We start from the raw sequence: 26,776 nt of genomic DNA, 5'->3' as shown, positions 1-26,776 counted from the left end.
TAAACGCTGAAATATTATAGTAAAATTGTTTTTCTATCGCTTGGTATATATTTTAATGTTGTAGTACGTTTATATTTATGAACTCAGAGTTTTCTCCTCTTTCATTTGGCATCCCACTCAATACAATAGCAAAAAAAAAATTGGAGTCCAAGTGTTTTCATGTAACATCCGTCAGGTCAATTTTTTTCGTATAAAATATAGCCTATGTCACCCGGGCCTTTACGACGAATCGATTGACAACTCATTCATCAAAATCGGCCCAGTAGTTTAGGCGCTACGGTGGAACACACAGAATCTGGATACAAACATTATGTGTTTACATACATACATAGATTGTTAAAATCATAACCCTTCCTTTTGGCTTTGCCGCAGTCGGATAAAAGAAAAAAAAAAAACTTCTATTCACGTAGTAACAACGGATTCAGTTAGTTATTTATTTAGTTGTTTATTAGATCAATTTCCGATACATGAGTCACCGGTGATCAGGCCGAGATAAGGTTGAGTAGTTTTTATTGAAGCGTGACTACGACTACTAACGACAAATAAAAACTGATCTCGTGTCTCTGATAGAAGAAAGAGACGTCGCGTGAAGAAATGATCGCTTGGCAATCACTCAACGCGACTTCGACAGGTTGAGATGGGAGACTTACGAATAGGGTCCCTTGGGCACCCTTCGAGTACGGAACCGTAGTAAAAATGATTTTTTAATCCCCGACCCAAAAAGAGGGGTGGTATAAGTTTGACGTGTGTATCTGTGTATATGTCTGTGGCATCGTAGCTCCTAAACCAATGAACCGATTTTAATTTAGTTTTTTTTTTGTTTGAAAGGTGGATTGATCGAGAGTGTTCTTAGCTATAATCCAAGAAAATCGGTTCAGCCGTTTGAAAGTCATTAGCTCTTTGCTAGTTACTGTAACCTTCACTTGTCGGGGGTGTTATTCATTTTTAATTTACACTTGTGTTTGCTACGAAGACGTAATGCCCCCCTCTGGCTGGCACTTATACGTTTATCTCTAAGTAGGTATACGATGAAGTTGTTTAAAAACTTGTAGGTAACTAATCGCGTCGTAGCTGATAACCCCGTGTTATCAGCCGCGGCTTGAGTTAACACTGGTGCTGCGAGCGTGGGACTATTTGGAAAAAAACAGGTTACAAAAAAAAAGAAAGAAAACTGAAAATTTAAGTAAAAAAAGGTGGTTTTATCGCTAAATAGCGATCGTAGGGAGAAAACTAAACACATAGACGTGATAGTGTGTAGGAACATATACATATTTCAATGTACTTATTACTAGGTTCAGGTATGTAGTTATTGGAAAAAATAATGGTGCTCATTAAAGCTGCAAGAACTATTGTTTTAATAATTATTTGTTTCTTGAATTCTGCAAGACTTGCCTCGAGTGCTTTGGCTTGCCTCCAAAATTTGTCTGTTCGTATCGCTATGTAGTTATACCTCGATAGGTATCTATTTTTACAACTAATTGCACATGGTGAATTTATTTCTCTTTTATTATAATAGGTCTCTTGTAATTTACATTTTAATTGTGGTACTTCTCCTATTAGTAAAACACAGACTAGCAGTAAAAGTATTGTTTTAAGACTTGAAAGAGTGATGAAATGTTATGCAATTTTTTTATTGCTATCCATTTTATTTTAGTGCTTGTGTGTTCAAACTATATTTAAAACGTTATCAAGCTTTTATGTTGAATTTATTTTAGATAGGTCGAAAGCTGTACCGATCTCACAATATTATTAATACAGAAGTAGTACGGTACAATCAATCAGTAAGACTTTCAGCTCAACAAAATATTATGTCGATGACGTCACAGTTGTATTATTTTTAAGTTAAGATTCCGAAATCCCATGGTAGAGCAGATAGAATATTGGAACCGTAATTACTTATTTAGATTCAAAGAAGTTTTTATTTGATGAAAAAAATATTGAAAAAAAAGTGGTCCAACCGACCGTGACGGCAGTCGGCAGCCACTGTGGCAGGTAAACATTGCGAGTGTTGTCGCGCGCCGGAGCGCTATCGCATTTTCCGGAGGCTGGTGGAGCTTGCGGCGCGGCGGCGCTGCAGTGCCGCAGGCGCGCGCGCACCGAAAGCATGTGCCCCGCGCCCTCAGTGCGATGTACATAGAACCGGCCGCGTTCCGCGCGCAAAGCGCCGAATCCCTCGCCTCCGACGCGCCGTCGCCGATCTGGACGCAGTGCTTACCCTCCCCGTTATTCGCAGGCAAGAAAGCGCCGCTCAAGACCTTCGAGGAGCTCCAGCCGCTGCTGCAGCAGGGCCGCAAGCGCGACCTCAAGCTGCTCATCCGCGAGAACTCGTGGCCCATCAACAGCCCCATCCGTGCCTCGCTCTGGCCGGCGCTCTGCCGACAGCACCAGCATGGCAAGTCCATGCTCGACGGATTCTACTGGGACATGGTTACGCAGGTCAGTGCTCCTACGATTATAATGTATGTATATTGAGAAATCTCGTCATCGCAAGGCCGACAACTCTCTCGAAAATTTTCTACTCGAGTGGTCTTATCTCGCGAATTTGTGTACTTAAAGTCGTGAAGGTCATGTGAATTTATTTTGTTCGGCGCCGCCCAAATGTTTAGACATATCTCGCCCCTCGATAAGGAGGTGAACACTTGCCAAGGTCGTCTATTCTCGGTCTCGATCAGACAAACTTTGATGATAAACGGGCCACGCATAAACATTCAATTGAAACTCAAATATTTTCTCGCAAGCTTCGCCTATGTTCAATTAGCGATAGATTGAAAATTGTTCAAGTTGTTTGTGTGTCGAGACTCGAGTGCCGAGTGTTTTTGAGTGGTTTGCATGAGGTCCTTGGCAAGCGTGACTACGTGACCGCTCCGCTTTAAAAAGAAATTAAGCCTTAAATGGGCATCGTACAAAAACGCCGAAAAACATCATTTTTTTTGCGTGAAGCTCCAATGAACGCGCACAATTAAAACTTGTGTTCGTAGCACTCGCTGTATACATACAGGTACATGTGGATTGCGTATGTTTTCATCTTCCAATGACTACACCTGTCAGATGGGTTTGGAAAACCTGAAAGAGTCGCCAAGTGATAACAATAAAATCTTTGTACAAAACTCGTTGTCTCGCAACCCTTATCGGTGTTTACCGCGGGAAACAACACAATAGGTAAACAAAGGCGTTATTACTTTATTTACATTAATTTTGAGTTGTAGTCTTTGTTCTGTAGATCCCGAAAGTCTTTTATCAGTGGACGTGATTTACGGCACATCAAAATATGTTCTACCGAGACAAAGATTTGTGGGAAATGTCCATTTGGCAAAAAGAGCCCTAAGAAGACAAAAAGTCGGATAGTTGTTTTGATTAGTTTGGCCAGTGTATTTGCCGAATGCCGAACTATCGTAGACCGAACTCGAATAATTTGATGATTCAATGATTCGATGGAGCCCGTACCATCCATACTTTGTACCATATCACTATTATAAATGCGAAAGTGTGTGTCTGTCTGCTACGTTTTCGCGGCTCAACCGCTGAACTGATTCTAATGAAATTTGGTGCAGGGTTAGCTTACATCCCGGGGACATAGGCTACTTTTTATCACGGAAAATCAGAGTTCTTTCGGGATTCCTAACGGTCTATCCGTTTAACCGATTTATATAAAATCTGGTACAGAGGTAGCTTACGCCCCGGAAATTAACTTCGGCACCTTTTCATCCCGGATAAGCAGAGTTCCCACGGGTTTTTTAAAAAACCTACATCCACGCGGACGGAGTCGCGGGCACTGCACCATTACGAAATAAGGGTAGTAAACCAAACTATTGTACCGCTAGTACGATCATAGAGTTAGACCATACGAAAGAGTCCTTGCGTTCGACATCAACGTGCGCACTGCGCGCGCGCATCGAGCGGGCCTCATCCCGCATCCCAATTAGTTACGAACAACAGACTAAATGAAAAAAATAGAATAAGCTAGCGCGTGCAAACAGGTTTATTAGTAAAACTAGTTGACAAGATGACAATGGTGCTAATTCGGTTGAAAAAATTTCTAAAATAAATTGACAAGTCTGAAATTAGTATCCCTTTCACAATGTTTTAGGTACTACCGTAGTTCACGACTGTTAGGGAACTTGTAAAAAAACTTCGAAGCTTCGAAGTCACTGGCAGGAGTCAAATGTTAGTACATTTGACTAGCCCTATTTTTCTTTGATTTTACGTCACCATAGCCTAATATTTGACATATCGTCGCTTCAGGATCAAACCGAGAGTTCCCTCACTCTGGTTCACTCTGTTATTTCTAGGGCACACTTAGGACTACTTTTAGATCTATCAGTTTAGTTCGGAGATTCTGTACATCCGATTAGCAATAATATCATGTCAAAGCTACTGCCATACGACTCACTTCTCTTACTATTAAAATCGGCTTCTACGAGCTTATTCATGAACCCTATTTAGAATGTGCTACTAAGTGTAGCGGGGGATCTGTTTGGAAACTACCAACTTAGTGATGTTCCCTTCATGGTCTTAGTTTAGCTCACGAAATCTTTTGCTACCAAAGTTATGATAAGCTAAACTATATGAAAATAATGCGATTCGGTTGGTTTTCACACACCTAGCTGCAGATCCCCGATGAAAAGGCAGCCTTACCTCTATATATTTTTTAAGTCTGAGTAGTTGACAACATATAACAATGGATAGACGATTAACAACAGCTGTTAATGAAAATGGCTACTTTTCTGCTCCTATTGTTTGATTATTGCGACACAATGTATGCCTATCCTATTGCGTTTGCTTGTTTAGTAAATAGTTATCTATTAGGTAAGGTAGGTATCTTTGCCTTGGACGAGACTATCGACCTACCTGAATGTTCTTGATAAGATTGTTTTATTACAATGTTAATGTATGTATGTCAATGTATTAGTACAGAGATCTATGTCCTACACACCGGTCTGATATAAGACTACAGAAGTAAATACTATAATCAATGGTATAACTAATGGTATTGGTGATAACTGTTAAATACCAGTTAAATAGGTACATGTGTAAATTCGTTTTAACATGGCGCAATTGTCATTTAAAGATTACAAATTTACAATATAAGCTTTAAATGGATTAACATGTCATCCTCCTCTGTCAATATTATGAATCGCTTGTGCCATTATCATTTTTACTACAAAATACGACGCGCTACATTATAGTCTGCTTCAAGTAATTAGGAGTTAATTGATTGGGCAGTTATGAGAAATGATTTATTATTCTTTGTATCACGCTTTTGGGTCAAATAGATAGTGGCGTTAGTCACACAGAAGCTACGAGATAACCTATTTGTTTAGTGTCAACAAAATTATATTTGGGAAGCGTGTAAAAGATGTTCTAATAGATCTATCTCCACGTGCATATATTCTCGATTTTTTTATTCAAGTACAAATATCGACTTTTGATGATATTGAACATGGACAGCAGAAGCCTGGGGATTCAAAAGTATGAGAATTCGTCGCCCAACTCCAAAACTTGATAAGATTTTACTTTAATATAGCAACCCTTAAATTCATCTCCATATTATGAAAGGAGTCAAAAGAGTAAGGTCTAGATATAGTCGAATAAGCGGAATGAACAAAGTCTTTTAATTTTATTTAACTCAAGAATGCCAGAAGAATGCACTTTGCACACAACTCTCTACATTTCCTTTTGGTGTTTAATTCTTTGGGCGACTTTTCTGATTTTTTCTGTACTTATTAGTTAGTATAAAAAAATTGCAATAGGCGCGAGGCAAAGTTCCAGTTTTTTCGGCGAAAGCAAATAAACAAGCAAGCATGTTTTCGACCGAATGCATTATGTTTCTGTTATTATTTGGCATGCGGTTGGCACGATGTCAAATCACCCAACTGTAGTGTTAGTATGAGATTTTACATCTCGCCTACGTTGATAGAATTCGATGTATCGAAACACTTTATCGTCCAAGTAAAATTGACAGTAATTAGTCAACATCACCATCATCAAAAACCGCTAAACGTCCACTGCTGGACATAGGTCTCTTATAGGGACTTCCACACGCCACGCTCTTGTGCCGCCTGAACTGAATCCAGCCGCTCTTTGCGATTCGTTTGATGTCGCCTATCCACCTAGTGAGGGGACTTCCAACGTTAGTCTCTTGTTTTTAACCCCCGACCCAAAGAGAGGGGTGTTATAAGTTTGACGTGTGTATCTGTGTATCTGTGTGTCTGTGTATCTGTCTGTGGCATCGTAGCGCCTAAACGAATGAACCGATTTTAATTTACTTTTTTTTGTTCGGAAGGTGGCTTGATCGAGAGTGTTCTTAGCTATAATCCAAAAAAAATTGTTCAGCCGTTTAAAAGTTATCAGCTATTTTCTAGTTTTCTTGTAGAAAAGAAGGTTAGATAACCCTTAGGTTCATAATATTCAAGTGTCAATTGACAAATGTCAAGTTGTCAAGATGGACGTTGCCTAGATATACATAATTATTTATTTGAAAATGATTTGTCGGGGGTGTTGAAAATTTTTAATTTACACTTATAAAACTCAAGTTCGTCCATGCCTCTTACACCCAGTACTCCAAACAGATACCTTGAATAATTAAAATCAGTTGGAATGAATTTTTCACTTTAAATCAAGGACTTTTAGGCCCATGTTACTCTGACGTTATTGTGTAGTTTGACGTCGACGCTCGAATTCTATCAACGCAGGTGAGATGTAAGATCTCGTACTAAGCATATTGATCGTCCACCGTTCACCTTCGATATTGCGCGCGAGCATACTATAATCGGCAGGTGACCTAAGCCCGAATTTCTTGCACTGGAAAATTATACCTATTTCCTTCCGATTCTAACGTAAGCGTGCCTAGATTAAAATAAACTTTGACGTGTTAAATTCGTTACCAGATTCGCCGATACAAATCAATGCGTTTGCGTTCATCTACTTGTTTTTGGATATACTTTTTTTCCATTTTGTAGTTCTCGCAACTTACCAGAATTGTTTAAGGAAAAGTTTCATAACTCTGGCCAAACACGATGAAGTTTACCGTCAAGGTTGCAGCGGACCAAGGACAGATCCCTGAGGGAGACCCTTCCAGGTAGTTCTGGGGGGAAGAGAAGAGGAGGAAGTTCTCACCAGAATGTTTCTCTCTGAGAAAGGGTTGCAAATGACACGCGTTGATCTCGGCGGAACACTCAGCTGTTGCAGTTTTGCGCCTGAGTTTACTTGACGGAGTATGGCTATCAGTTGACCGGACGCCGCTTTAACTCCGCTGCAAACTTGACGGTAAACTTAACGTATATGGGCGGCATAAAACAGTCCAGTCTTAAACAGTTTCATATGTGAAACATTTTTAAATTAAAAATATATGTTGGCAATGTAGCCAGAGCGGGGTCTGGTTCACCTTCACAATTTGCACTTACCTACGTGCACTACACACATGTTCATAGCGAGTCTTTGAAAAGCTAACGTATGCTTTTATGTATGCGTCACTTAATATTTTTTTCATATCAATGAACAGCTTTTGTAAGTCTAAAAGTGGCTAGTTAGGACCGTACCGGCAAAGCCGTGCCGCCAAGCGATTTAGCGTTCCGGTACGATGCCTTATAGAAATCAAAGGAAGTTATGGGTTTAATGAAAACTGCCATACCCCTTCCAGGTTAGCCCGCTTCCATCTTAGACTGCATCATCACTTACCACCAGGTGAGATTGCAGTCAAGGGCTGATTTGTATGTGTATAAAAAAAAAGAAAAATATTGTATACTTTGCCTCTCACGCATTTCTAACTTTTCGGAGTTATGTGTGTTTTAAGCACTAAAATATCACTTGCTTTAACGGTGAAGGAAAACATCGTGGGGGAACCACAATGAGAGTTCTCAATAATTTTCTCAAATGTGTGTGAAGTCTTCACATCCGCACTGGGCCAGCATGACGGACTATGACCTAAACCGTCTCATTCTGAAAGGAGACCCGTGTTCAGTAGTGAGCCGGTGATGGGTTGATCATGATGATGTTGGTGATATGTACTTTACCTTATTTCGTGCTTTGATTCTTACTCTCAGACTTATAGCTTACTAGCTGATGCCCGCGACTTCGTTCGCGTGGATGTAGGTTTTTTAAAATTCCCGTGGGAACTCTTTGATTTTCCGGGATAAAAAGTAGCCTATGTGCTAATCCATGGTATAATCTATCTCCATTCTAAATTTCAGCCCAATCCGTCCAGTAGTTTTTGCGTGAAGGAGTAACAAACATACACACACACACACACACACACACACACATACAAACTTTCTCCTTTATAATATTAGTGTGATACTTAGCCAAACTTAACTGATGAATTAATTGGCTAAAGTGTCGTGTGTCGGAAGTATTTGCATATCATGAATAACTCCTGCTTCATCGCTATGAAATCCCAATAATTTATTTTTCAAAATAATTTGGCTCGCTGAAAACTTTTTAAAAATGGCACAAGTACAAATAACTTTCAAAATAATTATTTTCTCAAACGATATTTCATACATATGTGAATCATGTCATGTTATTGAAATAAATATTTTGCAAAACAGGAGTGCGGAATTTTTTCTCTATAATCTATTTCAGTGAGCCAACCACAACACGGCAATAACTAATAAATAATAATTTGAACCCGAATATATTATTCCTATTTCCTCTAGTTACCGAAATAAACAACATGAAATTTTGGACTTCCTTTATGTATTTTTGAAATCGATTAAGTAGGACAAACTAACAAATCTTTTCTCTGTATAATTTTCGTGCATCATGTATTTAAAATCTCAACCGCTGAATCGATAGCCTCTCGGAGTGTATTTTTTTACCGAGTGCCAATGAGTTATTCGCTTGAACTACGATTTAGATTCTGGCTTGACAAAATGTGAAATATCTCACAGAAATAGATTGTATTCTGGAGACACACAATGGATAAGTACCTAGGTACTTTTTATTTCGGAAAAGTCAACCCATGAAATTGTAAACCATGAAATCATGATAATTATAATTATGAGTGAACGTAACTCTATGAGAAGATTTCTGCGAATTGCTTATCATTAAAGAAAACTAAGGAAAAAGCTACTATAGAACAATAATAATATATAAAGTGATGATTCAAACACGAGGACTCAGCCACGTGGCTCACTGAGGTTTCTGTATGAGCTCGCCAAGATTCCGGTTTTCTCAGAAGTCAAAAGGAATGTCGCTCTGAAAATACCTCCACTTCCAGTAGCTGTAGGAATCGATGATATCACTGTTTGTTGACTTCCCGGCCTTATTATGCAGTGTATTTTACCAACTTCCGAATTGAATTGAGTGAAGGTTGCCTCGGAAATTACATTGGATTAATTTTAATCACTTGCAGATGCTTATGCGTCAGCGTGAAAGGTGTTAAAGCTTTTGAACCCTTATAATACAAGATTTAAAAAAGAATTCAATTCAATTCAATTCAATTCAATAATCTTTATTGCGAATTTGGGTTAGTTAACAGATCTTAAAACTATTATTGTTAGGTGCTCCAAATTAGCCATGTTAATCATGATTAATATTCCCCTTTCCCCTCCAACTAAGCGTAAATCTTGTGCTTAGGAGTAGGGTACTTAAATGATTAATAAATAATTGTCTTTTTCGTTATATTCTTTTAAGTGATGAGTAACTTACGTATCATGGGGTTCTACGTCATTTTCACAGCTCACATCTGATTGAAATCCAAATGTTTTGTGTCAACACACGGTGTGTACTGAATATGTTATTTGCGTGAATGAAGCCTGAGACGTGATATGTTTATTAATGCTTCACCAGTCGTAAAAATTGTACTTGCAATAGGTTACAGAGTTTGGTAGTCTTTGTCAAAAAGATCCTGTCTCACCTCGTTGTCCACTACTTAACATGTATGTCCCTTGTAGAGTATTTCCAAATGGTATCTAGTTATCTGTTATTGAGGTTAATCAAAAACATACCCTTTTCATTTTTAACCCCCGACCGAGGGTTATAAGTTTTACGTGTGTATCTGTGTTTCTGTCTGTCGCATCGTAGCTCCTAAACTAATGAACCGATTTTAATTTAGTTTTTTTTTTGTTTAAAAGGTGGCTTGATCGAGAGTGTTCTTAGCTATAATCCAAGAAAATCGGTTCAAATGGTGGTGGTGGTTATGGTGGTTATACCATGGTACTGGTGGTTATCAAACTTGGAACCTCTCGCTTATGAGGCCACAGCACTCACGGCGGTCAAGGAAATATCCCGTAGAAATCTTGTAGATTTCTAATGCTTGGAAAAGTTTTTGGGATATGCATTTAATACTATCTGGAAATTATCTGATACAGTGTATAGAGACTACGGTCAGTATCGATTTTTTTTCAACATTCGACCTGCAGCATCTTTTTGGTTCTGGTATTAGTTTTTATTGTTTACGACATGAACCGTATATTTCCACAACCTTGCTCTAAATTTTCCAGTCGTAAATGAATAGCTAGTAGTTGAAAGAGTAGATTCCGTACAGCATAAATCACTGGTTTTTATGTGGTACAAAACGAAAATCTCAACCTAAGCCGTCATGTATCCAAAGGTCTTCTTTTTGGCAGCGCCAACGTTTCTATCTCTCGCTTATCTCCAATCAGCTACGTCAGATATTTTTCGGGTGTCATCGCTTCACCTTTTCAATAACTTTTGATGGTGGTAAAATTAAATTGATAGGGTCCAAAATGAAGCTGTTTTTTCTACAGACAGTACTAAAAGTGTAGCTATACCCTCAACATCGTCATCTCAATCGGCCCACCACTGAGTACGGGTCACCTCCTAGGATAAAAAGGGTTTGGCCATAGTCTATCACTCTGGCCAAGTGCGGATTGGCAGACTTTACACTCCTTAAAGAATATTACAGACAACTCTCGAGCATGCAGGTTTCCTCACTGTCTATTCTCCTTTGCCGTCAATAAAAACTGATATTTGATTGCTTAAAACGCACATAACTCCGAAAATTTAGAGGCTCCTCTGCCTAAGAGGCCCACGACGATCCACTTCCTAGATTATCACCGCTATTCATCCATCCATCTTAGACTGCATCATCACTTACCAGGTGAGATTGCAGCCAAGGGCTAACTTGTGTCTGAACCTGAAAAAACCTGTGAAATATAATGTCTTGTTCTGTAAACAAGAGAATTAATGTCAAAGTCATTACAATGGTCATGCTTTAGAAATGTTCAGTTGTAGATACCTACCAGATATCTAATCTGATCCGAATCGGCTGTCAGTCGAGCTCATCTGGTGCGGTGCCAACGACACGTGCGCCTTGACCTAGGTATAATATTCGATTGTCGTTTGATGGTTCGTCGTTTTTCAATGTCTTTGTTATCTAGCTTTACCGAATTGACTAGATTTCAGTTGAGACTGAAATAAAGTTGAGATAAAATACAAATCTTGCTTCCAAGATAGCTTGCCTAGTTGCAGAATACACCTTAAAGACCATGGACTCAAATATCATGGTGAAATATGATTTAATAAGTTATCTGTTATCCCATAAGATTAGTAAATTGCTTACGTAAATGTCGGCTCTACTTAAGAGACTTGGGCCTTCTGCTTGTAATGACATTAAATTAAATCCTATTATACAAGGTCGCAGACGTCCCTTGCGGTTGGAAAAGCAAAACTCGCGTTTAGCTTCTCTAACCAAAATTTAAATGTCACTAGGGATTAGTTACCAGGGAAGGCGAAAAGGTCGGATTTAATAAAATAAACCGCAGATCTTTATCCTAATGCCAAGGGTTCTGACTTTCCAAGTTAACAAACAGTGGATTAACTGGTACACAGTATGTACCGAGAAAGGGATGGCAATAAAGTAATGTTGGCCGCGATGGGATCAAACTGACAGACAGACTGATCCTAAAAGGGGTCCGTTTTTCCTTTTGAGGTACGGGGTCCTAAAAATCTAATTATAACGTTTTTAAAATAAATTCACTGCCCACAAATTATAAATGCGAAAGCGTGTTTGTTTGTTGGTTTGTCCTTCAATCACGTCGCAACGGAACAACGGATTGGCGTGATTATTTTGCATGGGTACAGTTAAAGACCTGGAGAGTGAAATAGACTGTCCTTTTTATCCCGGAAAATTAAAGAACTCCTACAGGATTTATAAAAAACCTAAACCCACGCGGACGAAGTCGCGGGCATCAGCTAGTACTCAATATTTAAAAAAAATATAGGCTAAGTGCCGATGATAAACTCCCTTTATTGATTCGGAACCAGATCAAAACCAGAATCAATTTAAAATAAGTTGTTTGCTAAAATAACCAAACTGAAAATTGGGATTAGGTCTCCTAGGCAAGGCGAGTCCAAGCGTCAAGAAGACGTCAGCCTTTTCGTCAAAACGTCAAAGCTTTAAGCGTTTACGCGTTCTTGGAGCGATTTTATCCGTTTTATAGCATCAGTAATGTCGACTTCCAACTCCAATTTAGGAAGCCGGTTTGTATTTAGGTCGGTAATTCGATTTTATCTTATGCCTCTTGCATACGTTGGCTCAATGCGTTTGGTGGATTTGTACTGTCTCATTTGGCTGTATTTACCTACTACGTGCGACCGAAGATGCTAGGTGGCTTGTGACAGTGCGAGTTTTCATACAAGCATCAATGGATCTTGGTGCGATTCGTAAACAGCTTTCACACGTTGGCCTGGCCGGCACTCGCCGAATTCCAACGTGAACTGTAAGTTCTCGTAGGTTGGTCTCATCACTTTCAGTATTAATCAATTTATCTCTTTACTAATAATTGCCCGCAACATCAGTCGCGTAGTAATATTTGGATTTTGGGATTTTCCGTTCTGCCCTAAGACATAGACATTAAAGTTTTTTTTTTATTTATTCAATTAAGTTTTCACAAGTACTTTTGAATCGTCAAATGCATCTAGCACTCGTTCGTGGTGGTTTTTCTTTATGTCATCATCATATTCGCGGATTAAAGTAGTCTATGTCCACAGTACATCTTTGAGAAGTAAGTTATCTATAACTAATTTCTCATTTATTATCATCATCACTAAATGATGCCTGCAACTTCGTTCGCGTGGATTTAGGTTTTTGAACACCCCATGGGAACTATGTGGTATACAAGATATCTAGATATGTACCAAATTCAGTAAAAATCATCAAGAAGAATTAGCTCTGACGTGAAAGGTAACAGATCTGAGGGTAACCGATTAACATATCTGTGATCATATATTATTTCACCAATCGAATCCGCATCCAAGGTCGAAGAATCAATTGTTTCCTCAGCCAAGGCGAGGAATCAATTGTTCACACGGCTGAACGGAATTTTATCGTCACACTCCAGGTTTGCTGATAACAATAATTGAAGTGCATTCATAATTGGCTTTGAAACAATACCGGCGGTTGGCACCCGATGTTACAATAAATCCTTTGCCATCAATCATCGCGTCTCGTACCGGCCTCGGGTGACGCAGTGATTTAACACTGTAGCTATAATCATGACCTGCTACAAAAGAAAAGTTATCTATGACTTACCAGGCTGTATGGTCTACGATCTTTGCCTGTCCCGAACTACTACTACTTCTTCTAATCATGATCTGCAACTATAACATTGCTGCTCTTGAGATCTGTTAGAGAAGTAACCTTAGCGCTTTCTATATACTTAAACGTTTATTTATATGTATTAATTTAGGTTCCCATTTCAATATTAACCCAACCCAACGAAAAGAGAATGACCAGCACTCTATGGAGTTTGGGCCACTTACAAATATTTTTGTGTCTCAATGAAAGTTTACATATAATAAAGTTTGATATCCCTACTTTCATATAAAAAAAGAATTTTTAATTTATTCCTCCCAGTTTCTGAGAAAAACAGTTTTATGTAAAAGGTTAGGTTAGGTTTGGTAAGTAGGTTTTATTAGGTAAAGTAAAGTAGGTAGTAGTTTCCACATATCACCAGGACGATTTTAGTGCTGCCTATTTGGTGCAAGTACATAGTTATTCCCAATGAATCACTATTTGAAGATGTACAAGGTGCCATTGCATTTACCTATACCTATATTTTTATGATGAAGTTATAGCATATACGGAGCTTAATACGAAGGAAATATAGTTCTCAACTCGACGTACAAGACAACGCGCAACGGTCAACGATATGGGATTAAAATATCTAAATTCGAACCACCCTGAAAACTGCATTCAAAGAGTATGTGAACACTACAACTGCAATTATCGAAATTGACAGAAAGCAAAAACCATAGACCTGCAACTAGCACTTATCGAGTTGATTCGATTCGATCAAGATGGTTTGTAAAAAAATATCGACTTTTTTTAATATTACTATGAAAATAATAGTCTTTAATCGATTATAACTCGAACACCACCGATTTTGATCATCGATTTCGTAAAATAACATCACTATGGTATGTTTACCGATAAAAATGGAGACTGGATTTCTGTATACTTAGTAACAATTGAAGTACTTTTAAAATGAGGAAAAAATCTCGGGATAGTCAGCACTTTATTTTTTATGCCAAACTGAATTATAAAATAAAACATAAATTATGAAAATAATTATCTTCTGACACAAGCGTGGCCCGTGTACGATCATTCTCCTTTTGTTGACACGTTCTAGAATCTGGTTTCTTCTATTCTTTTCTTTAGAACGTACTTTCTTAGCTCACGCCTTTAAAAAAATAGGATGGTAGCAATTATAGTTCGCAATATCCTTCCTATTAAGAAGAACTCTAATAGTCTTCCAGGCAAGCTGCTCTCTCCTAGATCTCATGTGCTTTCCACCAAGCAAGATTGTACCATTGTACAAAGAATCTCAAACCAGTATAATAAAATTTGTAAGTTAATGACTTACAGCGCCATCTTGATGTGGTTTAGTAAACTAAAATCTTTAATTTTTTTGTAATGGAACTGCGAATTCACGGTTTTCGGATTTTTTCTTTACTTGTGCTATAAAATCTACCTACCTGCCAAACTTGACTACCCTTTCAACGGGAAGTATCCTATAGATTTTGATTCCCTTTTCTTGACAGATACACAGACAACAAAGTGATCCTATAAGGGTTTTCCTTTATCCTATTGAGGTACGAAACCCTAAAAACAGGCACACTTTCGGATTTATATTATGAGTATGGACCCATGACAGCCGGATTATTGACTAACATAGCAATGCGCGCGCGCCGATGGCCACAAGCCAAGTCCAAAAATAGACGTACACTTGGGCTTTTCTCACCTACATTGTGGTCACGTGCCTTTAGCGCTTACTTTTATTTTTTACTTCAATTTGCGAGCTCTTTTGGTTTTCTGGAATTTGTGTAACCTGGATTATTTTTGAAAGCATAATTATTATAGTTTTTTTGAACGGTTGAATTGAACTGAAATCTGAATAATCGAAAGTTGAATTTAGAAATCCCGACGATGTACGAAAAACAATGAAAGATTTTAATTAATTTAGGCTAACTTATATGCATACGTATGGCATATCAAGATTCAAGATGTTTGAAAGCAGATTCTATTGAGAGAAGATCTAGCATAAACTCAGCAATTGCCCTTTTATTATAGTTTGCTGTTTTCACAGTTGGAGAACAAATAGACTCATGGTGTAGTTATATTGCTGAGCGTACAAAATACGTAAAATGCTGCACTTCGTTTAGAGTAAATAATAATTATGGCAGGGCCATAGCCATTCGTAGACAGATCGCCGCCACTGTCGACCAAAGGCCTTTTGACGCGACGCCAACAGTATCTTGTTGTATCCAAAGCAATTATTCGTAATGAGTGATGATGTATCATCATCATCCAACATCATGTTCTCCAGGTGAGTCACCTGGAGTCTGCTTGGTTGCGCAACCACTTGTGTCGTAGTAAGGGCTACAATTAAACGACAAAATTCTTGCTGATATGCAAGGACTTTGTCGTTTGTCAGCTGATGCTGATCGCAACCAGGACCTTGGCTTTGAAAACACGATTCACCGGTTGTGACTAAGCGCAGAATCGATGTAAAGGCAGGAAGTCGATAAAGGAGCAAGCAGACTGCACGTTTAGTCTGTTTCCTGCACTTGTGAGGTTTCGTTCACCGGCGGACCGATGACCTTGACGTCCTATTCAACGGTTATACTAATCCATGTTCTTTTCTTCTAACCTTTTGTAAGATTTGCCGTGCCATTCCTTTCTCCCACTCTTCTCTCTGAGCTGGTTTCTCCGTCTGTTGTGCGTTCTCCCACTCTTTTTGGTGCACTTCTCTCTCTCACTGGGTCCTATAACGTATATTCCATTGTTTAGGGCGTGATCCTTTCCTGTTAATAACAATGGTTGGCCGTTTCTTTTGATAATAATTTGGTTGATTCTCACATCCTTCCGCATACATTTCTACTAAGAGTACAGGATTTCGGCTCTAGTTTAGATGATAAAAAAACATTTTATCAGATAATTTAGTTAACTGAAATAAACTATTGTAGAAAATGTGAACATGACGTCGACACCTGTCAGTTGAAAATTTTAATGTCAATATTCAACACTCCAAGGTATCGTGTTGTTAAATTTTTAAGTGCGGCATCACTTCGTAGTTGTTCGCATACCTTGCCAAAGATTTAAAGAGATGCCCGCTACTTCGCCCACGGCTCTGAAGTTTATTGCCCTTGTGGCTTGTACTAACAAATACGTAAAACCCACGTTAAAACATGACCCGTTACCGTTTGTTAAAGCTATGATACTTCCCTACTTGTACTCAGATCAGCTTGCGAACCTGTCTTACAAAATGTCTGACCATATACAGGACCCCTTTCGCAGTCAAAACTTCCGTTTTAAGGTGATCGCACATTGACATCTAACTATCATAATGTGAAATCTGCCAATCCGGACTTGACCAGCGTGGTAGATTATGGTCAAACCCTTCTCATTCTGAGATGAGACCCATAATCAGTTATAGGTAAGCCGGCGATTGATCATGATGATGATGAAGTCACTTGTATTCTAAGTAATATAGAATGCGTCGACAGCGGCTCATAAACGCTTGCTGAAATGTGTGATCAGCTTAAAGTACAAGCATATCTATCTTTAAACGACGTTATGCAGCTGCATATGAGCACCTGCCCTAGCAAAAGTGGTTCTGGAACATACCGTAAATAAAGCGCCTTTGTTCTAGCATGATAACTCATGTAATACAATAAACATTGTCGGGCATATTGACGAATGGCTAACAAGGTTGATTTGAATTGCAAATGAATCTGTTTGTGATAAGAGTTGGCGCAAATAACTTTAATTGTTAGACAACAGGTAAAACAGAGCTGAATTTTGAAAAGGAAAAATTATACATTGTTGTAATTTGAAATTAAAAGGAAAATATACCTATCATCAATTTCATGGAAAAAATTTAAGAGGGCTCTCTCCGTCACTCGTTTCATACAATCGTAGTTCCAATTTCATTTGAATATTAAGCAAAAAAAGTCCATGAAATTTTGCAGACATATTCTAGAAACTAATATCTATGTCTGTGGTTTTCCAGAATTCTGTTAAAATATTCGGTTTCAAAGTTACGCGGTCTTAAAAATTTACGTACAAATCTTTGAGCCCCTGTAATTTTAAAACTACATAATTTTAGAAAAATCTGAAACACCACAGACACAGATATTAGTTTCTAGAATATGTCTGCGAAATTTCATGGACTTTGGTTGCTTAATATTCAAATGAAATTGGAACTACGATTGTATGAAACGAGTGGAAACGAGTGACGGCGAGAGCCCTGTTACTTCATGCACTTAATTCCTCTATTTGCACCTGCTTATTTGTGCATAATGTAAAATCTAGTGAAGTTTTTTGGTGAAATTTTGTATAGAATACATCTTTGATAGCTATGTACAAACACCAGTGTCAAGTCCAAATCTTGAGACTCAAACGAGGCACTGTCTTGTCACATGGAGAGACAAGGTTACATTGCAACCTTAAAGGTTTTTTGCGCCAACACTGCATCATCCTAGGCTTAGAGTCACGAGTTCAAAGAGTACAAAGATCTCTTAGTAAGAAAAGAATACAGATATGTATTTGCGTCAAGGCCTTTGAAGCTTTGATGCAAATTGTTGTCATCTCCTTTACCAATATTTTTTCTCTCTTATAGTCTCTTATTTTGAGTGTTTCTGTATACGAATTCTGGTTATGAAATTTCTGATTGTTTTGCTATTGAGACGGATATTTACAGTGAATTGAGCTGAATTTCTTCAGTGCTTGAAGACCAGTCTTCGATCAGTGCAGACATGGTCGCGTTGGGTCTCATAAAAAGATCTGAGTCACTTAACGGGTAATAGAAAAAGGTAGAGTTTCTCTTTACGTGATCAAATTTAATTAAGTAATTTTATTAACGTTTATACTATGTATCTTTTTAGCTATAAACAATTATATTTTTGTAAATATTTTATCTATAAAAGTTGTAGGTTAGTCGAATAAAATAAAATAAAAATAAAATAAAATAAAATAAAATCAGAAATGAAGCGGTTCGTAGAAGAACCAGAGTAACCGACGAGCTAAATGGGGTGAGAAGCTAAAGTGGCAATGGGCAGGTGACGTAGTTGGTTAGTTAGTTAAAACCTCGGCGTTGGAAGACCCCTTACTAGATGGACAGTCGACATCAAACGAGTGGCAGGAAGCTGCTGGATTCAAACGGCGCAAACTGGTGTATGGCTGTCCCTACAAGAGACTATGTCCAACAGTGCACGTCTATCGCTTGATAATGATGAACTGAATCAAGACAACCTATATTTTTAACCCCCGACCCAAAAAGAGGGGTGTTATAAGTAAGTAAGTATCTGTGTATCTGTATATCTGTGTATCTGTCTGTGGCATCGTAGCGCCTAAACGAATGAACCGATTTTAATTTAGTTTTTTTTGTTTGAAAGGTGGCTTGATCGAGAGTGTTCTTAGCTATAATCTAAAAAAATTGGTTCAGCCGTTTAAGAGTTATCAGCTCTTTTCTAGTTTTCTTGTAGAAAAGAAGGTTAGATAACCGTTAGGTTCATAATATTATGTCAATAGACAAATGTCAAGCTGTCAAGATGGACGTTGCCTAAATACATAATTATTTATTTGAAAATGATGATTTGGAAAACTCAGATACTTTGGATCGTCGGGGGTGATATAAATTTTTAATTTACACTTGTTAACAGTACAAGGCCATGATCGTGCACTTTGGTGAATCACATTCCGGCCAATTAAACCGTGTTAGGTTGAAGGTTCATTAATGAGATAATTTTTGGTTTGTTTGTAAACCAAGGACCACTCATTTCTTATTTTTCCACGCTTTTCCTTTTCTACCATGTTGATGTTGTGATTTCCCTTGTCGTCCTGTCGATTTATGTTTTATTGTACCTCAATACTTAGTACAATGTACGTGTTATGTATCACGTGTTAACTGTTCATGGTATAATTTAATTACATGATATAATTGCTTAGATAGTTAACAGTTCTATATTTTTCTCTTTGGATTCTATGTCAATTGAATTCTATGTCCTTTAAATTGCCCATGTTCTACCACCTGCGACATTCTTTTAACTTATATAAAAGTGTTTTTGTATTAAATATGAAACAGTCGATGAAAAAATCGCTACAAATGTTTTATAAGAGACTCCAAAGTAGGCATGTAGAATAGAATGGAAATATTTTATTCAAATAAACTTTTACAAGTTCTTTTGAATCGTCAAATGCACATCATCCATATCACTGGTCCGGAATGCCTTTCCTACCGAGAAGAACCAGCGAGAAACTCGGTGGTTGCTCTTTTCAAAGATTTGATTTTAATTGTTTTGCGTTGATGCAATGCGTCTTCATGAAAACGATTGCAATCCTGCGCTTTAACTTCAACTTTATTCAACTTTAACATAATATAAATTTCAATGTAAATCCTCTACAAAGATTTATGTTAGCGCATTTGCGACATTGCAGTTCATTTATCTATTTTTCTTACATACCTTACGCTTGTACGTTTCACGTTATACTCGTACCTTGAAATTTCAATTACAAAGGCCTAATCTAAATGTTTTCAAAGACATTCCTTTCACATACAATGCAATAAACGCGTTTTATCTATAAAATTCAGCGTAACGCCGCCGTGCAATGAATTGTTTACGTATTATTATTGTTTTGTTATCGCATAACTATTATATAAGCTTGTTATTTTACTGATATATTTTATCCTTGTTTACTTATTATTTCATAATTTTGCTTCGTAACTTCTTGAAATTCATATTTTTTTGTACTTTAGCAATCACTACACCGTTTTCTTGACTAACTTTTATTCTTGGTGTTTTCTTCTTTATTCACTTAGGTAGGTTACAATTTGATACTCGTATGTATTTCTTACTTTGTATAAAATTCTATTTATTACTTGTTTTGCATTTGGTTCATGTACATGCTTAATTATACAAAGTGATTTCCATATCTATCATCTAAATTATACTTACTCTACTACTATGCTATGAGGCTGAGAATTATATAGCATATTTTGACTTTACTCAGACTTACTTTACTTGGGTTAGAAACATAAATCTGTCTCGTTTTAACTGAAACTTAAATCTGAGCAAAGTCAAAGTACGCTCTATACTTAGATCCCAGCCTGAATATTCTGGGTAGCTTCAAGTTTAAAAGAATTTACTAAACGTCACTGTAGTTTATAGTTGTCTATAAAAGTGAATTAAATTAAAATATATCTTACTAGCTTACACCCGCGACTTCGTTCGCGTGCACTACACCAATTCCCTATCTTAACCCCCTTAGGGATTAAATTTTCAAATATCCTTTCTTAGCGGATATCTTCGTCATAATAGCTATCTGCATGTATTTGCCCGATCCGTCTAGTAGCTATGCGTTGATAGATCAGCAGTCAGTCATCTTTTCCTTTTTAACCCCCGACCCAAAAAGAGGGGTGCTATAAGTTTGACGTATGTATCTGTGTATCTGTGTGTCTGTGTATCTGTGTATCTGTGTATCTGTCTGTGGCATCGTAGCGCCTAAACGAATGAACCGATTTTAATTTACTTTTTTTTGTTTGAAAGGTGGCTTGATCGAGAGTGTTCTTAGCTATAATCCAAAAAAATTAGTTCAGCCGTTTAAAAGTTATCAGCTATTTTCTAGTTTTCTTGTAGAAAAGAAGGTTTGATAACCCTTAGGCTCATAATATTCAAGTGTCAATTGTCAATTGACAAATGTCAAGCTGTCGAGATGGACGTTGCCTAGATATATATAAATTATTTATTTGAAAATGATTTGTCGGGGGTGTTGAAAATTTTTAATTTACACTTGTTATACATATATATTTAGATTGAGTCATCGAACAACAACCGAGGAAGCAGCCATTGATCAGACGCTAGAGACAATTTATTCAAATATATTCGCATTGTGCAATCATTGCCCCATCCCTGTACAAACATTCACATCCGCGTCCGATATCATTGCGTAATGGAGATATTATATCGTCCCATGCCTCTTTATTGGGTCGAGCTATTCTTTTTTTTTTTAATTTAGACTAACGCTTGGCTGCAATCACGCTTGCTGATGATGCAGCCTAAGATGGAGCGTGCTTCCTTAGAAGAAGATGCCTATACAATCTTGACTTGAAGGTACCCATACTGAATTGGAGGGGAAAACTGATGTCGGAAAGGCATTCCATATTCTTACGTATTATAGTATCCCATTGGGAATATTTGTGCCATCACTTGAGCTACAATAACACACCCGTTTTCAATTTCGGCTGAATAAAATTGTCTCTTTTGTAAGTTAATTCAATTATCCTTTTGATCTCTTTTAGGACCACATAATAATGGGATCTTCTCGGTAAAGGGTGCTTTTGTTAAGGGATTCACGTGAAAAAGGCATTTATGCTGAAGTGTATTACATCGCCTTTATAATTAACTTTTAAATTGCGTCTTTTGATCATAGGGTTAGCTGTTTATCAGTTATCACAATTGTAATCATATTTTGGGGTAGCAGTACCCATTGGGTTTCATTGGTTTATCAGGAAGATCTTCAAAAGTTGTCTTTAACTGTAAATCAGTGTTTGGGGTTGCTAATTGGGGTTTGCGACTGCATTGCGCCATTTCCCTCAACGTCAATCAATAGTAGAAACAATTTTATAACCAATCCATCCCATCTGCACTGTCGACAACAGTTCATTATTATTGATAATGAAGCTTTAGAAAGTGCATAAATTCTATTTGAATTGTGCACATTATACACTTTAATGATAACGATAACCTCTCCCGTTGCATCGCAGTTAATCACATTATCAATCAAACTAGGCGCGGTAAACAAGCCCGGCTCCCGGGTTATCAGGTCGGCACTGTTTACCGCACCCGGCTATTAGATTGATACGGAAATTGTCCTTTCTTATGTATTGTGCAGATTGGAACAGTGGTGAGTGGAAAATTTTACGTTCTTGTTCATCAACCGATATACGCCCACTGCTGGGCATAATCTCTTCTAGGGACATATACTCGTTTGAACTTCTTACAGTCTTATCAAGATGTCTTGTTAACTATAAAAGGAACTCTCAATTAAACTACGTAGATTTCAGATGTTCGGTTCTGTCTGACGGAGCTTTTCTTTCCTCCAATCTCAGGGTCGAGATTTGAATTTAGATACCGTGAACATATTTTTAAGGATTATTTCAAATATTTTTTTCAGCTTACCTACCGCTGTGATCTTTCGGTAAAATTAGCTTAAATTTGTTACTACAATTTTTCATTTTTGTATAATTTCTTTTGAGAATAAAGTTCTTTAACCACTGTTTGGGTGTACTTTATTATTTAAAAAAGTCGCAATAATAGACGAATGCCGTATCTAAGGCAATTAATTTATTTGCGCTAACTTCATTCCTAATATTTCATACTCACTCATTATTGCTTGGTACACTAATTAGTTATTAATTTTGTTCTTTCAACTTTCATATTTTTCTAATATTTCATACTCGACCGGGATTCATGATACCACGTGGTGTCCCAACTACGTACATCTATCGCTACACCTTTGTTTATGTAAATTATAGTGAGACCTTGTGGTTGCTACTGTACCTCGTCAAGCCACTTATTCAACTGTCACTCATGATTTTACTCGTTGAAAAACCTACACTACTAATTATATTTATGTTTATTTCTTTCACGGTTTTAATTTATTTTTTACAATAAATTTTACTTAATTAGTTTCAGAGTATCTTATTTGTAATCTTTCTTTGCTTATTAGGTTATCTAACGATAGTAACTAGTGTGGTTTTTAGTATGGGTTTTTTGATCATTTTCAATCAGTTTCTAAGGTTATTTTCTTGAAAGTTATTATTTGAAAATTTCTGCTTCTAAAATTGAGAATATCTTACTCGTATCTACATGACTAGTCTGTTGTGACTTATGTTATATTATGTCCGAACGTAATAAAGTTTTTGATCAGGAAAAATTAAAAAATAATCTTTACGGACAGTGTTATAGATTAAAGTGACCTAAGTACGTATATTTATGCCTACAATTAAAGTCTACCTAACCTAAAACTCTAAACTTATTCAAAATCGACTTGCGTCCACGAAAGATTTACAGCACTTTACAGTGCGAGGGTAAAACAAAAGTTATTTTCGAAGGAATCCGGTTTGTGTATTCGGCCAGCCCAAAATAGTATCATCAATCTTATCCACAAGAGAGAGTATATCGTTGGCAATGTATTTATTTATTCAGCTAGTACAATCGGCATCAGATTTGATCACATGGGTTTTGGGATGTCATGGCATCCCTGCGCATTTATTTCAGTTTATTTATTTTACTTGCTGTGCCTGTGTCTGGAACTCCGGCACAGCAAGTAAGTATAGAATTTCGTGTCATTAGCATATGTAACAGCCAAAACTGTGAACCCTAACTTCTTAAGTGCAACGTTTATGTTTAAGTATTTAAAACCACAGAGCATATCACATTTGCAATTTGGTAAAGTCGGTCCACTTTATTCAATTAGTTCTTGATTGCTTATGCCAAGAGGTCGCGTCGAGGTTGTGCCCGCATTAATTAGGGCCTTAGCGCTGCCCACGTGCTTATTGTCTACACTCTACAGTGCCCCAGTAATCCGACTCGGATCACGTGGCACACAATTCAACTGCTCATTGTACTGTCATCTATCTGCTCATTTGAATTGGCGAACTAATTTATCTGATCTAGCTCTTTTTCAAAGCTTAGTCTAGACGGAAAATTTGATTACCCCAAATTGAAATATATATGACATTTTCATTTACCACTTGTGTTTTTTCAATATTAGTATAATATCAAGTTTACTGTTGTTCGTCTTTTTCTATTTTAGCCTTTAAAATCTATAGTCCCTGTCGTAGCTATTTTTTAACCCCCGACCCAAAAAGAGGGGTGTTATAAGTTTGACGTGTGTATCTGTGTATCTGTCTGTGGCATCGTAGCGCCTAAACGAATGAACCGATTTTAATTTACTTTTTTTTGTTTGAAAGGTGGCTTGATCGAGAGTGTTCTTAGCTATAATCCAAAAAAATTGGTTCAGCCGTTTAAAAGTTATCAGCTATTTTCTAGTTTTCTTGTAGAAAAGAAGGTTAGATATAACCCTTAGGTTCATAATATTCAAGTGTCAATTGACAAATGTCAAGTTGTCAAGATGGACGTTGCCTACATAATTATTTATTTGAAAATGATTTGTCGGGGGTGTTGAAAATTTTTAATTTACACTTGTTATTTTAAAAATTCCGTTCCAAATGATAGAGTTTATCTTCAATAACATACACAGCTAACTGTACCAAGACCATTGAACTAAATTATAGTACATAAACTAAACTGTTGGACTATGTTTTAATCCTACATATCATCACGGAGTTGGGAATCTGATTAGTTTTATTACTAACCATCGTAAGTAGTATTAAAAATCTCGAGGTTGGCAATTAACATCAATCTTATTGCTCGTATTCAAAAATTTGTCTAATAATTGTACCATTGTTGGTCTAATTGTGTTTTTCAAATTTTTGTGTTGGTTTTTAACTTTAAGACGTGATTTATCTCGTTCATTCTTATATTTTTAATCACTTTGGTATCGTTTGAATTTTGAGTAAATTATTATTTAAAAAGATTTTTGTAATATCACAATTCAGAATGTTATACCTAATAATATGAATATAGTTTCAAAATTCAACATTACTCAATTCTATTTTCGATGCATGTTTATTGTTATGATGTTACAATCGTAAGATTTATAATGTATGTTCATCCAGATCAAAGCCATTATCAGTAGCGTGCGTTGAGAGCCACTTAATAGAGCTCCGTTCTTATCCGACATCAAGGTTGAATGCATTTGCAACTATGAAATGTCTGAAAGCTGATTTCTATTGTAAGAAAACATTATTTACATGAGTATGTAAATCTCGTTTTACTGACTCCTTATTTCTTAAATAAATCAGTTTTATTTCGTGAATTTAGAATTTAATATGTTGTGTAAGTTTTTATGATTCCTTAAATTAATTCAAAATTAGTACGTACTTAATTGTGTTCAGAAAAATGTTTTCCTTGTCTTGTCTGTAAAGCATAACTTGCTTTGATATTAAACATGTTGTCTTCATCGTCACGCTTCGTCAATTTCAAGATAGCAATCAATAGGTACTATTGTGATATCGTTCCATAATTATATTTACGTAATATTGTGTTCCACTAAGATTACGTTCGTGAATCATTCTAATAACTTAAAGTTCATTGGTGTATTCTAGAACTATCGAATTAGTGGGTTCATCAGTCGTCACTCCGAAGTGTAAATGTAGAAACACACACTACACTATGTTTATATTGGTTTTTGCGTCTATGTATACCGTTATCGAAACTCTGTTGGAACAATTGCCAAGAATCGGATGATAGATTTGCATTCACTTAGAGCCACCGCAGACCTACAATTTCAAGTTGAGCGACTATCGAACAACGAAGTCGCGAACTTTCACAATTTAATCGGCCAACTATATTGTATTGGTTGTTAGACGCAGACTAACGCAGACTAAATTGATTTAGGCAGTGACAGTGTTGCTAGCGCGGTGACGCGTGCGTGAAAATGCGGAAAAAAAGCTCTCATTCCCATATTAATGAAAAGAAGACCAAAGAGAACTTTTTGGGTTCATCCTGTATTAAGTGATAGATTAGAACATGGGCAACATCATTATCTTGCATTCTAAACTGAGATGTTATCCAGATAAATTTTCGTACTACAGAATGAGTATTCCTTATTTTGATAAGCTTGTTTTAAGTCTTTTTTGTACAGCGCTGGTCTTTTTTGCACCTCATCTATAAGCTGTTCTACTTTATCGTTTGCAATGAAAGATCGGGTGACCGTTGTCGTGACCGTCGTCGATGGTCCGGGCGCGGGGAAATCACGCGCGCGCGTAACGTCCCCTTGCATCTTGCCGTGCGACTGACCAACTAAGTTGGATAGTCTGCGAGCTTGTATAGAGTCCCCGTGCTAATAAGCTGTCGGCCAATAGTTGGACAACTTTTTAATTGTGCGTAATCGGAAGGGAATTTCGATTCTGATACAATCGATGTCCAATTATTTAGTTGAACAATTTAGTTGGATAAGATGTGCGGGATGTCATAAGTCACTGTGCTTATTTGTATACTCTGCGATTTAGTTGCCCAACTTGCAATTGTAAGTCTGCGGGGGCTCTTAAAATTGTTTGGACCGGTTCCGCTTATAACATTGAAGATAAGATTCAATTTATTGAATACAAAAGTCGTACTCTTATTAATAACGGAGAATTGAAACAGGAAAACGTGCTATTTTATTTAAAAGTTGAGCGTTGAG

At 37.1% G+C, this 26,776-nt stretch overlaps 1 protein-coding gene and 2 long non-coding RNA genes across 11 annotated transcripts in view; 2 read left to right on the top strand and 1 right to left on the bottom strand.

Annotated features, from left to right (window-relative positions):
- Nucleotides 1-26,776, top strand: part of LOC123867647 (GTPase-activating protein skywalker) — a 116,022-nt gene that overhangs the window by 17,479 nt on the left and 71,767 nt on the right. For all 9 annotated transcript variants that reach the window (XR_006796471.1, XM_045909830.1, XM_045909804.1 and 6 more), the window contains exon 3: nt 2,234-2,436. Coding sequence is in view for 8 of the 9 variants with exons in the window: in XM_045909830.1 (XP_045765786.1) it covers nt 2,234-2,436 (203 nt within the window). In the remaining variant the exon portion in view is untranslated. The remainder of the gene's footprint in view (nt 1-2,233; nt 2,437-26,776) is intronic.
- Nucleotides 6,579-15,492, top strand: LOC123867708. Its single transcript, XR_006796479.1, has 3 exons — nt 6,579-6,655; nt 10,887-10,897; nt 15,480-15,492. It is a non-coding gene; the product is annotated as an uncharacterized LOC123867708 (long non-coding RNA).
- Nucleotides 21,545-26,640, bottom strand: LOC123867712. Its single transcript, XR_006796480.1, has 3 exons — nt 26,318-26,640; nt 24,076-24,082; nt 21,545-21,555 (listed from the first exon to the last, which is right to left on the bottom strand). It is a non-coding gene; the product is annotated as an uncharacterized LOC123867712 (long non-coding RNA).

This window comes from Maniola jurtina, chromosome 1 (assembly GCF_905333055.1).
Source record: "Maniola jurtina chromosome 1, ilManJurt1.1, whole genome shotgun sequence".
In the NCBI taxonomy this organism is placed as follows: domain Eukaryota; kingdom Metazoa; phylum Arthropoda; class Insecta; order Lepidoptera; family Nymphalidae; genus Maniola; species Maniola jurtina.
This window is presented reverse-complemented; position numbering and strand designations above follow the sequence as displayed.